The sequence below is a fragment of the Galeopterus variegatus genome, unplaced genomic scaffold (genome assembly GCF_000696425.1).
Source record: "Galeopterus variegatus unplaced genomic scaffold, G_variegatus-3.0.2 Scaffold3414, whole genome shotgun sequence".
In the NCBI taxonomy this organism is placed as follows: Eukaryota; Metazoa; Chordata; class Mammalia; order Dermoptera; family Cynocephalidae; genus Galeopterus; species Galeopterus variegatus.
In genome coordinates, this window is record NW_007729525.1 from 181069 (window position 1) to 195471 (window position 14403).

A 14403-nucleotide genomic window follows, 5' to 3' on the forward strand; every position below is an offset into this window, starting at 1 on the left:
GCACACTCCCTCTCTCCTCAGTCACTTCAGCAAATGCACTGCAAGTGCACGGCCCTGAGCTCCTGCAGGGATTGGCCAGGCCCCCAGGCCCCGACCAGGCCCCCGCGAGCTCCATCTTTGTGAGCCTGTTCCCTGACACAAGCCCTGGTGCCTAGTGAGCACTTGGGAAATGGTATCTAAATGCAGGAGTGGGAGTAGTTCAACTTTTTTGAAAAAGCTCTGGTATGAAGGATGTTCACAACAACTTTACGTAAAGCTCTATACTTTATTATTTATTGTAGTTCGTATTTAAGATAACACGTTGTCTAAAAAAATCCACAGAAAAGCTGAATGTTAGATATAAGGACTTTTTAGGGGCAAATCAAAATTCTAAGATTTCCTTTATTTTGCTGCCCTTGTAAGAAATTATTAACTAATGCAGCCATACATTAAAGTACTTCTGAAAAGCAAAGAAATGACCACTGCCAAAGATAGCACATAAATCCAGTCCAAGGTCCCCGTTGCCTTCAATACTCTTTTTGCAATCATATTTTTAGAAAACCGAATCTGTCCTTTTCAAGCATGTTATGTGGAGTCGTCAGATGGCTCTCTGGAGGAGTCAGACACAGCAGTGAAAGGAGAGAGTCAGAACCACAAGTGTTGGGTTTGAACTCCTGCACCCTTTCTCCTGGGCTGATCCCTCTGAGCCTCAGTTCATTCCGTTGTACTTCAATAAACAGCAGATATTCTCACCTTTAGGAGTTCTTCAAACATATGGAAACACAACTCACACTACCCCAGTCCTCTTTCTTCCAAACTACCCATCCCTAAGACATCAAATGATTAAATTTTCAGACCCTTTTAAATTAAGATGTTTGTGAAATTAAGATGATTATTTAAAATAATCTGTCAATATTCCTCTTAAAAAGAGTCCTGAGCAGAATAATTCAGAAATACTCAGTGGAGAGCACAACAGGATCATCAGTTCCTTTTATCTGGTCTATCAATTTCTACTGTCGCACCTAAGAGGAGGACAGCTTACCAGGAAATTTGGTGGGGACAATCAAAGCCCACTGACCTGCTGTAAGAAGCTAGGACTTCTCGATCACACATTATGCTATAGGTACGCTTGATCCAATTATTTAATCACATTAACTGTTTCAGATTAATTTCCTCCTGCCAAAATTGTTTTGACTCGAATGTCTGGGCTACCCTTCTCTCCAAATCTTAGGGCATGATTTCTATGAATCAGAATTTAGGAACTGGAAAAGGGCTTTAGAGGATACCTAGTCAAACCTCCCATTCAACTTAAAATCTCTCCTACGTCATCCACATATTCATTCCTCAAATAAAAACAATAAAAAAATATTTATTTTCTCATATTAAGGGAAAAATAGAGTGACACAAATATAAACTGGTAAATGTTGGGATTTCACACGGTTTATATGAATAATGAAGTAGAATAAAAAACCTCTTTTGGGAATTGAAGTTCAATAACCTTGCTTACCTAGGTACTAAGAAATAGAGGTATGAGAAAATAATACATAAATATATTTACCTTGCATTTATGTGCTTCTTTGTCTGACTAACCACCATATTTATATTTGCAAAGTCTCAAAAGTCACCAGATTTGTGTGCAGTGTTAAAAAAAATGTAAGGCACAATTAGTCACAGTTGAGTTCTTAAATAAATAGCATTTCATCTTAACGGAAGGGCAGTGACTTCAAACACATCGACATTTGATTGACTTCTGACTTAAGCCAATAGCATCGAGTTGTTGGTAGGTGCACAAGAAGGGCAGGATGGAGCACCCTCACCCCAAGCTGGCTATGCCCGGGGCAGTCATCAAGCCACCCCTTGCAGAGGAGGCCTGGACCAGGCTCGTTCCACATGCCTGTGTCGAGTTGTTGGTAGGTGCACAAGAAGGGCAGGATGGAGCACCCTCACCCCAAGCTGGCTATGCCCTGGGCAGTCATCAAGCCACCCCTTGCAGAGGAGGCCTGGACCAGGCTCGTTCCACATGCCTGTCCTTACACCTGGCTGTACTGCTTCATCTTGCCCACAGGGTTTCACAAGTGACTACACTGGGTCAAGGGCTTGCTGAAATCGTAACATACAAGATCAGTGACTAGTAATGCTGGCAGAAACGTAAACTATTCTAGTAGGTATATGTGTAGAGGTGAAGTTCACTATCAATTTTCAGACAATCACTAAAATGCCAAAAGATGGAATCTGTTTATATATGACTATTGACAAATGGATAAAGTTACCCAGAAAATGAAACTAGTGATTAAAATGAAAAAAGGGATCTCATTTACACTTTAAGTTTCTTGGTAGATAAAAGTAAAAAGAGAAATAAGTTAGATTTCAAGGAACTCATTAAGAAAGAATAATTTTTGTAGATTTTGCTAAAATAAACTTTTTTCTGGAATAAAATCACATATAAATTTTTCATCAACATTTTTGAGAAAGAGACATTGGGGTAAGAGTGACTATATCTTTTCTATTGTCCCCCATGGTAAAAATGGCCTTTAAAAATATTAATTCATGCTTATTGTTTAAAAAAAAATTAACACAGAAAGGCACAAATTAGGGAGGAAAAACATCACCCCCAATTCTAGCTTCAAATAATCACCATTAATATTTTGGTGGCCATCCTTTCATGCATCCATATGTGTGTATAAACACATACACACACGCACACACACTCTCTCTCTCTCTCAATGGGATCATGAATACTGTCCTTCAAAGTGATTTTGACTGAAGGCACAGAAATAATATTCAAATGAATAATTGCAGTATTAACCCTCTACAAAGGCTAATGGGAAAAGGGTTGGACTAAGACATGGATGTAAGATCCATGACTTAGATTTTGAGTCATGCAGGCATTTACACATGGAACTGAAATATTATGGTCCAGGTACTCTGATTTTTAGTAGCTAACATGTCTATTGAGCATTCTCTAAAATATCTGATGCATGAACTGAGCATTGGGCAGATGGAGTGGCAGTCAGGTGACCATTAAATTACTTAGTTCTCTAAAAGTGCCCAGAGAGTGTCACTAGTTGCCTGTATTGGTTATCGCTCACTTGTGAAATTTTTAAGTGGGCTTATGTTCTTATCTACTCTGATGGGTCAGCATGGGAGTTAAGCAAAAGAGACAGTTGCCGGTGAAATAAATATTTCCCTCCTAATTGAAGTTTGAATCACAGGCCCTCACAGAGCTCTTGTTCTGTATCCTATTTCATGGAAGAGGTTAAATTCATTTGCCACAAATAAGAAAGGCAGATGGCCATCTTGTTCACAGAGATTTGACAGAATCTCAGCAGAACTGGTTTGGCTAACATTTATTGAGCACTTATTATGTACCAGGCACTGTGCTAAGCACTTTATATGCTAATTCTCACAACAACACTATGATGAAGTCCTACCATTTACGGCTGTTTTATGGATGACTAAAATGAGCTCCAGATAAATACAACTGCCCAGGTCTCATAACTAAAAAATGAAGGAGCTGGGAGTCAAATACAGGTGTGTCTGACTCTAAAGTCTGAGCAAGTAGCACTGCACTATGTTGAGGGAAGAGTGGTGTCCACAAAAGTGGCTGCCTGTTGACCTGCCGGATGAGGCAGACTGCTCATGTGAAGTCGGAGAACGCCAACTGACCATGAGACCCTCCCACTAGGTCATGGGTAACAGATGCCACAGGGCACCGTGATCTAGCCGATGGATCAGGTTACAGATAATAAAACCATGTCACTGGAGGTGGAGGTTTCTTGCTCACTGTTCCCGCTACAGCTGGACAGTGGGCAGTCAATTATATCAACTGCATGAGCTTGTTGGTTACGGTTGATCACTTCAAGTGTCAGGTCGTAACCGAATGTAGAAAGAACATGAATTCCACGGGTACCAATTCAGGCTCAAATCTGGGCAGTGCCCAGAGGTGCTTTCATCTCTAATTAGTTTTCATGAATACTGGTTACAGAAAGGACTAAATAATATCCTACAGTAAATGCTCAAAATTTAAAACAAGACAAACAGAAATGAAAAAACTTTTTTTATATCTTACCCACATGGAAAGCTACTCTTGGAAAAATGAGTGGATCAAAATGGACCTTAACAGTCATCTAGCTCAATTTTCCATCCTCTAAAAACATCTCATCTACAGCAGCCCCAACAAGTAAGATCCAGCTCCTGCCTGCATTCCTAGTCCTGGGCACTTCCCAGGGTAAACCATCCCACCGTTAACTAGCCTGACAGATGTTCTTCCTTTTACTGAAGTGAAACTTGCCTTCCTGTAACCTACTCTTTGGTCCTCATTTTGCCCTATGGAGACATAATTTATACTTATTTTCTCTTCCCCCTGACAGGCTTCCTAATATTTGAAAACAGCAGGTCTTCGTGATCATTTCTTTCCTGCAGGCTAAACACACAAGCCACTGTTCCTTGACTAAAGGCCAGGGTGCCACTGTCCCACCAAAAGCTAAATATATAAGACTCAAAGTCTGATGAACACAAGGAAAGTGAGGCTATTTCTGCCAGTGATGAAGACACTGACATTCTTTACACACTATACTGGTTCCCTTGGCATTTGTATTACACTGTCGATTCATTCTTAGCTTGTAGCTAGTGAAAACCTCTAAACCTTTTCTCAAGTGAGCTGTTGTTATTGAACAAGGTGAACTCCCAATCTGTGTTACTGACTGAAAATACGTGTTTGTGAAATAAATTATTTTGCAAGATATGATCCCATCAGGATCACTATGAAGCTGGTGGAAAGCCAATTCTCACCACTTTCATAAAAATTACTCTACATATTTTCTTCAGATCATCTGGCACATGCAATCCAAAAAAACAATTTGTTACTTACTCATTAGCATTCAAGCTAGCTGTGGCTCTGATGATCATGTAGCAGAGTGTGAGAGCACTGAGGAGGCCAAAACTGGCAATAATAAACCATTCTTCTGTTGACAAAGGAAAGGGAGGAAATCACTCTGGGGAGAAGGTTTAAGTCAAATCGATGTCAATATTTCCCTCAAATGCAACGAAGCAGACTTCAACGGAGGTGTAAGCCAAGACTGGCCCAAAGAAGTGAAGCAGGAGGTGGTTTGCCAGAGAGCTACTAACTGGAGAAGGTTAGTGGAAGGACTGGTGAAAGCTGCAAGGGAGAAAGGAAAGCATGGCCCAACCATTTATTCCAGTTTAGGTCCTGAGGTACGTGAGAACTGTGGCCACCAAAAAGTGTACAGTAAAAATATGTACGCGTGTATCAATTGCACATGGACATAGAATTTTTTCATTGTAAAATTAAATTACAATAAAATAGACTAACCATACTTAATAACCTTTCCTTCTTCATTTTGTCATTTCTGCATGGTTATTATCACTCAGTCTTAGAGAAAGGCTCAGAAATATGGAGTGGGGGTTCTCAAAGTTCTTTTGGCTACTCCAAGCAGTCTGCAAGCTAGGCTTCCAGGGCATTCATGCCTGCATTCTTTTCTCTTATGCATGGGCTCACTTCTGATAATTACATAAAAAGGACATCTCACTGGTGTCTCAAGAAAACAGGTACTACCACTTGCAACCTCACTGCTGGGAAGCAGCACTAGTTGTTCTAATTTTGTCCAGCAGAAGTAGGAAGGGTAGGTAATTGACAAGATACTTGGCCCACCAAAGTTGAAAATCTCTGGTACACAGAACTCTAAGGGTTTTTATCTAGTCTGTCTTGTGTGTGTGCGCTCTCTCTGTCTTTCTCTCTTTACACATCCAGGAAGTCAGTTAATACTTTCTCTTAACTTTTCAGAACCTGTATTGTCAAGGTAACATTTTAAAAACAGTGTTTCCTGAGAACCTCAAAAACAAACTGAGAATGAATCTGACTTCCTGGAAAGTTTTAACTATAAAATATTTCTTAGAGTATGCACTAATTAGGGCTGGTTTAACAAAGTGTTACACAGTAAAATGCCTTGTATATCTGTAATAAGGCAGGGAGAAGACATATTTACACTTGAGATGCCAAATGTTTTCTATACTAAAGCTGTGTATAACATGGGTGTTTCTTAATCTGGGTTCCATGAATCCTAAAACTACATGCAAAATTGTGTACATAGGCATTTTTCTAGAAAAATATTATTATACTTCTATTAAATTTTAAACATGGTGACCTTCAAAAGGTTAAGATAACTGCTCTTTGGGATTCCAGGATGCTGAGTTCATTCTATGAGCACTTCTCTGCCCACCTTGGTTTACATTACTAAAATGCTTAGTAAACTTTCTTTTTAGATAACAGTGCAGCCACTGTCTCCTGGGCTATAAATTTCCTCAACAATAGACTGAAGCTTTTCATTGACATAACGTATATTCAAGAATCCATATAAAATCCACCATTTTAATCTGTATGTATTTTAAGTTAGGAAAAATGTATACTGGCATTTAAAAAAAATCAAGAGATGAGCAGTCATCAACATCAAGGAGCTTAACACAGCATTCTTTTTTTTTCTTCTTAGAAACTTTTATACATGATAAGCAGAATAACTTTTAGAACTTCAATTATGTCTATGTTATACCATCCTGTATTTGCATGTCTTTTTTTTTGCATGTCACTTCAGTTATAAAAGCTAGTAACCAAAAAGAAGTAAACACCATCACAATAATACTCAACGGGCCCAATATTTTCGCAGCGATCCCACTGTATCTGGGGCCTCGGTCACCTCTGCCTCCCCAGTGCTTATTTAGCACAGTGCCTTGCACACAGTGGGTGCTGGTTGAATGCATTGTAGTTGCTATGGTGCTACAGAGCTTTGGAGGGAAAAGTACGGATAGCTTTGGTCTAGTCTGACCACATGACTTATTAACATCATGTGTAAATTCTGCTAAAGGTGACTGATTTGGTACATGAAGTGATATTTTTTAATCACCAAAACATAAAACTTTGAGAGGACATTTCTACGTGAAATATAATGGGGTCAGTATTCAACGTAGTAGTAGTAGGTGCTCAATAAATGTCTGATCAATGAAGGACCTATAAGAACTTATTAATAAACAACCTTTGTCTCCTTTATTGCTACTAGATCAATTTCTTAAAATCCAGACCATAAAACCTAAATGCCAAAGTAGAAAAACTATGAAATGTTATTAAAACAAATCATTGGGAAATGGCAAGAAATGAGCCAAGCTATATCAAAGAATAGTTTTACTTATTCCATAACTGAACGAAGGTTCTTTGAGTTTAAACAAATGATAGACTAAGAACTGGGAAATCATTTTCTAATAATAATTTCTGGTTGGTTAAAAACATGTACACTTCAACTGAACAGACCACATGAGTCTTAACGCGTGAAAGGGAAAAATGTTTCTTAATAGCTTTACCCGTTTTACTGACTCCCAGAGCTAAGCGGAGTCCCGTCAGCTTCAGGCCTTTAAGCTCTAGGCAAGCGACAGCATATACTGGAAAAGGCAGCACGAGTGGCGACAAGGACAATGAGTGAAAGGTTGTTAGATGAAAACAACATGTAAAGAATGGAAGTGAAGAAAAGAGCTGTCTGTCACGGTGAATGTCTACAACGCCCATACACACGTTGTCAGCCCACTCACACTCACCGTAGGCATTGCCATCAGAACACTCGGTACAGTTCTTTTCTGCTTGTCAGCAGTTCAACAATCATGACATTCATAACTAGCTCAGACCATTTTCTTAAGGCAGATTATCCTTTGGCTTTTCTTCCACCTCATGTACAAATATACCAAAGAATCAAGAACCAAGAGACCAAACTTCCATAAAAAGTGTAAAATCAGGTCAAGGGTTCAGATTCCCTTACCAGCCAGCCACTGGGGGAAAAAAAAAAAAGTGTAAAATCAAGTGAGCAACATCAGGCCATCTCAACGGTTCCTACAGTTGAGAATTTTTATGTTCAAATTAGCTTTTTCCTGAGTTGCCTGTAGCCCGGGAGATGGAGAGCACCTGTGCCCGCACCGCTCCACACACCGGCAACGCGGCTGATGGGCCGTGTCCCATTCGGTCTCCCCTGAAAACATCTGTTTGCAAGACAAAGATTTCAAGGTTTATAAAACAGCTACTAAGACAGACCTCTGAACATCCACTCATCAAATGCAGCTATTCCTATTAATTATAAACAAAGCTCTTTATTATAAAGAGAGTTTTGTCATTCCAAATATCTGTTTTAACAAAAGTGCATGTTACTCTTCCAGTTACAGACTAAGTCGTTGGCCGAGAAGATCACCTCAGCTCTCCTCCTGAAGTCACCGCATGCCCACCGCGAGCAGCAACGCTGCCCTGTGTCTGGGCAAAAGGCCCCCACTTACTTGTTACTGCAATGTTGATCTCTCCCGTTCTAGGAGTGAGTTCCCCATCCTGGGGAAGAGGTGATATGCCCGAAGTTCGAAGAGGCTCAAGGCCGAGGGAGTTGTCACTGGTGAGGTCACCTAGGGCTGATCTTCGGTTAACTGCCTGGGTTCTGGTGAGTCTTTCCATATCAAATGCTACGTTTTCAGTACATGGCAAATTTGGCTGCAAAATATTTGCAGATTAAAAATAACTGTAAGAATAACAAATCCTTTCATAAAACTCTAAATGGCTGATACCCCATCACGAAGACTTCAAAATTTTTCCATGCTATTTTCTCTTATTTCTCTGCCCATCTATCTACTCTTTCTAACTCTCATCCAACAGCTTGTCTTCAAAAGGAACATCTGATCTCCTCCCAAAAATGGTGCAAAGGAAAACAAAAATCCATTGCAGAACTGAGAAAATTGGCCACTGCATCTTTATCAAGAAATGACAATGTTTTGTGGACATGCCTCACAGGCAGAAGGAGTCATAATCATCATTATAAAACTGACAAACATTCAATTTAAAAATCAATTAACTGTATTACCTTTTGGTTAATGTTAAATGTCAATGTTGAAGTATAGCAGGTAAAATGAAATACCCCTTTTATTCTATTAACTTCTCTGTAATATGCCCCCTTTATTTGGTAGTTGGTATTTTAGAATCTTCTATCTTTAAACAATTACATTTTGCAATGATGGATATGTTTATTATCATGATTTGAACATCACATATTGTACACAAACACCCATAGTATACAGCCCACAAATATGTATAATCAATTACATTTCAATAAAAATTTAAAAACATAAACACAGGTAAAGCACATGACCAAGAGCAGATCAAAGTTGAAAAGACTTCTAAACTATAAGAAACTACGTTTCAAAATCTAAGCACCTAAACCTAAAGGAGAGGTATAGAGCAGCTTGGGGCCAAAGTCTAACAATTAAAAAGTGGGTATAAAAGTCTCCTGATTTAACAATAAGGATATTTCGTTTCCCTAGCAACTTTTTGGTTCTGTTAGCATGTAGCACACACCATATAAGCAGAGTTGGGAAAAGAGGCTGAGAAGTTTATATGGTGAGAAGTGACAACCAACCAAATCTAGAACCAATGGCTTCTTGGGCAATAGAATTGTTTTAAATAACTTCAAAGCCCCTTGTAAAAAAAAATTACAGCACAGTGTAATAATTGATGCTTATAATGACACCCAGTTAGAAGAAGTTTATGTTCATTATATTTAAGAAACCATGGTAGATTGTGATACATTTTAGAAGGATTTTCATTAGAAACTGAGGGGGGGAAATATTAGCACTTAAAAGAACAGACTTGGCTGGCTGGTTAGTTTGGTTGGTTAGAGCACAGTGCTGCTAACACCAAGATCAAGTGTTCAGATCCCCACAAAACTGAAAAAAAAAAGAATAGACTTAAAAAAAACCAAAACACAAAGGCTAGCAGCAATGACAGAAGTGTTAATACTTTCCAAGTGTCTTCTGTGTGCTGGGCATCATGGCAGATGCTCTATGCTAAACTAGTCTCAAATGGAGGTCTTTGCCTCCAGGGGGCATTTGGCAATGTCTGGAGACATTTTTGACTGTTGTGACTGAGGTATCATGCTACTAGCATTTAGTAGTAGAGGCTAGGGATGCTACTAAATAGTCGCCAATGCACAGGACAGCCCTCATAAGAAGGAATTATCTAGTTTGAAGTGTCAATAATGCCAAGACTGAGCAAACCTGTTAAACTACATCACTGACATGATCTCTGGAGAAAAGGATAAATGGGGTATTAATACCCAACTACACTGCACTTAAATTGGGATTTGATAGTATATTTAAAATAAGACTTTTTTGGGTTGCAAAGCCAAAATGAGGAGTTCATATGTTGGATCAAACTAAACCTTTTGTTCCATAAGGAAATTACTCATTCACTCTTTTTTGAAGCCAGAAAGTATTTTATTTTCCTTTAAAACGCATAACCCTGGATACGTAATTCTCTTAAGCAAGGAAAGGAAGGACCCAAGTTCCTCAGTTAGTCTGTGTTGACCCAGCACCTGCCATGGCTAACCTATGTGGCATACCTGGTTAAAGCCCTTGCCAGATTGTTAAAGGTTCTCCTAAGGCTTTGGTCACCGCCCATCTTCACTGCTTGCAACTTAGACACCCAGGAGACCAAAGTAAACTTAAGAGGAAGGAACATAAATGATGACATAATTTTATAGTACACAAAATGCAGAAAAATTATTATTGGACCAGAGTCTAAAGTCTATAGTCTACTTTTTTTTTTTTTTTAAGACACTGGAATAAAGGAAAATCACATCCTTCTCTCTCTGTTGGTTCTTCACCCACCACCCAACAGAAGCACGCTTTTAAAAGTGGACTAGTATAGTTACTTATCTTCTCTTCCAGGAGTTCCCTGAGATGGGTTAGACTCTTAAGGAATCTGGAAAGAAGTCACTGTTGGACTAAAAACGTTATATGACTGAGCAAGCCAGTGTTTTCTTGTGAGACTTAACCATACCTCCTATTATGCCAACTGTGCTAAATTATATTACACTTAGATATGATACTACATAAAAGTAGTAACAAAGTAGGAAACATACCACAATTCCCAGGGCCTTCAAAATATTAAGTTTGCACATAGGACAGGTACAATGTTCACTAAGCCAAGGGTCCACGCAGGATTTGTGGAAAACGTGCCTATAAAATAACGAAGAATTATGTCACAAATTATATACTGAAGAACTATTAGGCCAAAATGGGAAGAAATGGGACTTTTAGTTAGTTTAGTCTGTTTTTCCCCTTTTTAGGACATATTTGCAAGTCCCAAGAAACAAATATTGGGGATTTATTAATATACAACTTGCAGAAAATATCCTGAACCCAATCTCATATATCATTAGTACTGTGCAATGAGAACTGATAAGTAGGATTTGGCTGTTTGGACTTTTTATTCTCAGAATTCCAAAAAAGACTTGAGGAAACTTGGAAAATTTATTAAAAATGAAGATAATTGCATCTTACTAATCAGTTGTTTTCTATAAGAGCTAACAGAGGAAAATGGAATTTCAAAAACATTGTAAATAAGGGTTAAATCAAAAGACTTCTCTGAATAATTAATTAGTTTCATGGAACCATGTTTAAATGTTATTTAAAATGTTATTTTAAAACATATAATTAGGCCGGCCCGGTGGCGCACTGGATAAGTGCGCCGCTTGGGAAGCGCGGCGGCGCTCCCGCCCGAGGGTTCGGATCCCACATGCAGACCGGTTCCCGCTCACTGGCTGAGCGAGGCGCGGGAGCAGCACCGAGGGTTGCAATACCGTTGCCGGTCCCCGGTCCGGTTAATTAGGCCGGCCCGGTGGCGCACTGGATAAGTGCGCCGCTTGGGAAGCGCGGCGGCGCTCCCGCCCGAGGGTTCGGATCCCACATACAGACCGGTTCCCGCTCACTGGCTGAGCGAGGTGCGGTGGCAACGCCGAGGGTTGCGATCCCGTTGCCGGTCCCCGGTCTGGTACGGGGGCAACACTGAGGGTTGCGATCCGTTGCCGGACACAGAAAAAGACAAAAAAACAAAACAAAACAAAAAAAACCCATATAATTAAAATATAATAATTCTGAAGTTATAAAAAGCATTTTTTACAAAACTTCTAAGCAACGTACATTAAATGTTTGTAAAACTTACAGAGCAGTTGAAACTATTTTAAGGGGTGAGCTGTGCCTAAGAATCAAATAATACTTTGCTGATGATTTTCAGTTGAAATGTGAAAGGGGGAAGATGGGTGATTTTTTTCCTTATTCAGGAGAATAGAAAGTCACCATCTTTTTGACTGGAAATAAGTCATAATAAGGAGGGTTTTGCATTCTTAGAAAAGGAACTTGTGCCTCTTGGAAAGGAGAAAAGACTGAGGGAGCTGCAGAAATTATTCCTCAAGCTCAAGCACTACTGCATAGCAGCTTTGAGAAACTGCAGTGAGGCCCAATGAAAGCCCGAGAGTCCTGGCCCAAGAGGGAAAGGGTGGGCAGTAGGATAGACACTTAGGAAACCTTTGGAAGAAATATCATAATTTGAGTTTGGAATAAGGTAAAAGAAATTTTGAGAAAGATACCAAATAGAACCACGGAATGTCTTTAAAACTTCGTTAATTTTTAATTTAATGTTGTTATTTATAGCTGTTTAAAAATGCAGTTTTGACTTTAAAAAGGTCTAGAAAACACACTTAATTGATATATATATATATATTTTTTTCCTTTTTGTCTTTTTTCGTGACGGGTAACGGGATCGCAACCCTCAGTGTCGCGCCCGTACCGCGACCGGCAATGGGATCGCAACCCTCGGTGTCGCGCCTGCACCATGCTCAACCAGTGAGCGGACCGGTCTCTATATGGGATCCGAACCCTTGGCCGGAGCGCCGCTGCACTCCCAATCGCTGCACTCTACTGAGTGCGCCACTGGGCCGGCCCTTTAATTGATATTTTAAATAAACATTCATACTTACAGCTTCAGCCTGAACAATATATGACTACCCACCCATAACCACGTGATGGCCTTATACCCATTTCTTTGGGGATAAAGAATAGAGATCTTGAAGATGTAATTTACCAATCTAATCCTAAACTTGCAGATAATCCAATTAACCAGACCATCATCCCTGAAGGCTTTTATTTAAACCTTCAGGTGTTTAAGGGGCGGCAAGCCACCAGTCCATAGACAAGACGTAAGGCACTACATCCACTTCTTGCTACTTGTATCTGCGTATGCGAGCACTCCAAGAGTAAGACGAAGGGTTTCTTACTGCAGGGTTCAACCTGAGGGGGTGTCCTCAAAGCCAGTGTTCATTTTCCAGCAATAGTCAACTGTGCTAATGTTGGCTATTGCCTAACAAAAACTAGAACAAGGCTTCTTAACCCTTTTGGGGGAAACAGACCCCTCTAGACCTGATATAAATTATAGAATCTCCCCCTAAAAAGTGACAAGGGTACAGCTGCCTAATAACTTGCATACATTTCCGGGAGGCTTATGGACCTGAGAGTTTGGTTAGTTTTCGGTGGGGGTGAGGGTGGCTGGGAGGGTGCCCCAGGTCAGCTCTGTGTAGGGCAGACATGGGATTTGGCTGGCTGACAGGTGATAGAAAAGAGAGGGTTATGTGATTTCTGACTAGGGCCAACTTGGTGCAGGAGTGGGAGGTGTGCAGGTGGGTGGGGGCAGCTGGATTCCAGCCGCTGTTGGTAGAGAGCCTGGCTTAAGCAAGCAGCAGCAACTCAGGGTAAGCATTGGTTTGGCTTTGGCGCTCCCTACTCTGGCCAGTGTTTTTGCTTTTCCCTTTTCTTATTGTCCAGCCTTTCTTTTCTATTACTGGTTATTCAGAAGGAACAAAATGGTATAATGTATACTCCCCGTATTTAATTTTTAAAGCTGCAGGAATTGAGTGTTTTCTGCCTATCTGGTTCCTTTAACCTTAAATTATAAATAGATTTTTCGCAGGTTGGGTTCTTGAGTAATTGCTTCCTTGTAGTTTTATCCCATTTTACTAAACAATTTCAATCTCTCCTCTATGCTGTGGGGTACTATAATGAAAGATAACAAAGACTAACTGGTTCTCTAGGGACAAATTTAGAAAACCTTCCTGCCTTAGCTAACTCAAAAACTGAAATGTTTTCTCTCTTTTACACAAATGTTCCTTTTGGCTATCCATCCACCCCCTCACTTTCTTACGCCCACCCCCCACCCCCCTCAACCACCCCCGCCCCCCAACTCTGCTTCCTCCGACCTTTCCAGGTTCCCCATCCATCCAGCTTCTGTGCACCCGCCTCAAGATCCTCAGTCTCGAATTCCCACAGCACATCCCTCACTTCTGAAAACAAAACTGAGCAACTGTTCTCCTTACCCAGCAGCCCTGACAATCCCTCACTTGCCCTCCTGTCACCAATGTGTCCTCGTGAGTAACTGCCCTGCCCTCATTGCTTTCTGTCACCCGTTCTCTTAACCCTCTTGCTTCTGTCTCCCCAACTCTACTAAAGGCCACCAAACTCTCCGTGGCCTTTCCCTTTCTTCTGCTACTACAACTGTCAGAGCCC

The 14403-nt window shown here is 40.3% G+C and overlaps 1 protein-coding gene across 5 annotated transcripts in view; it reads right to left on the reverse strand.

Moving 5' to 3' along the window:
- Positions 1 to 14403, reverse strand: part of RNF130 (ring finger protein 130) — a 73710-nt gene that overhangs the window by 29630 nt on the left and 29677 nt on the right. For 3 of the 5 annotated variants that reach the window (XM_008584979.1, XM_008584982.1, XM_008584981.1), the window contains 2 exons: positions 10929 to 11025; positions 8302 to 8506 (listed from right to left, as the gene is read on the reverse strand). In XM_008584979.1, the coding sequence (XP_008583201.1) occupies positions 8302 to 8506; positions 10929 to 11025 (302 nt within the window). Of the gene's footprint in view, positions 1 to 4849; positions 4944 to 8301; positions 8507 to 10928; positions 11026 to 14403 lie in introns of all 5 variants that reach the window. The other 2 variants (XM_008584980.1, XM_008584978.1) reach the window with 1 other exon arrangement.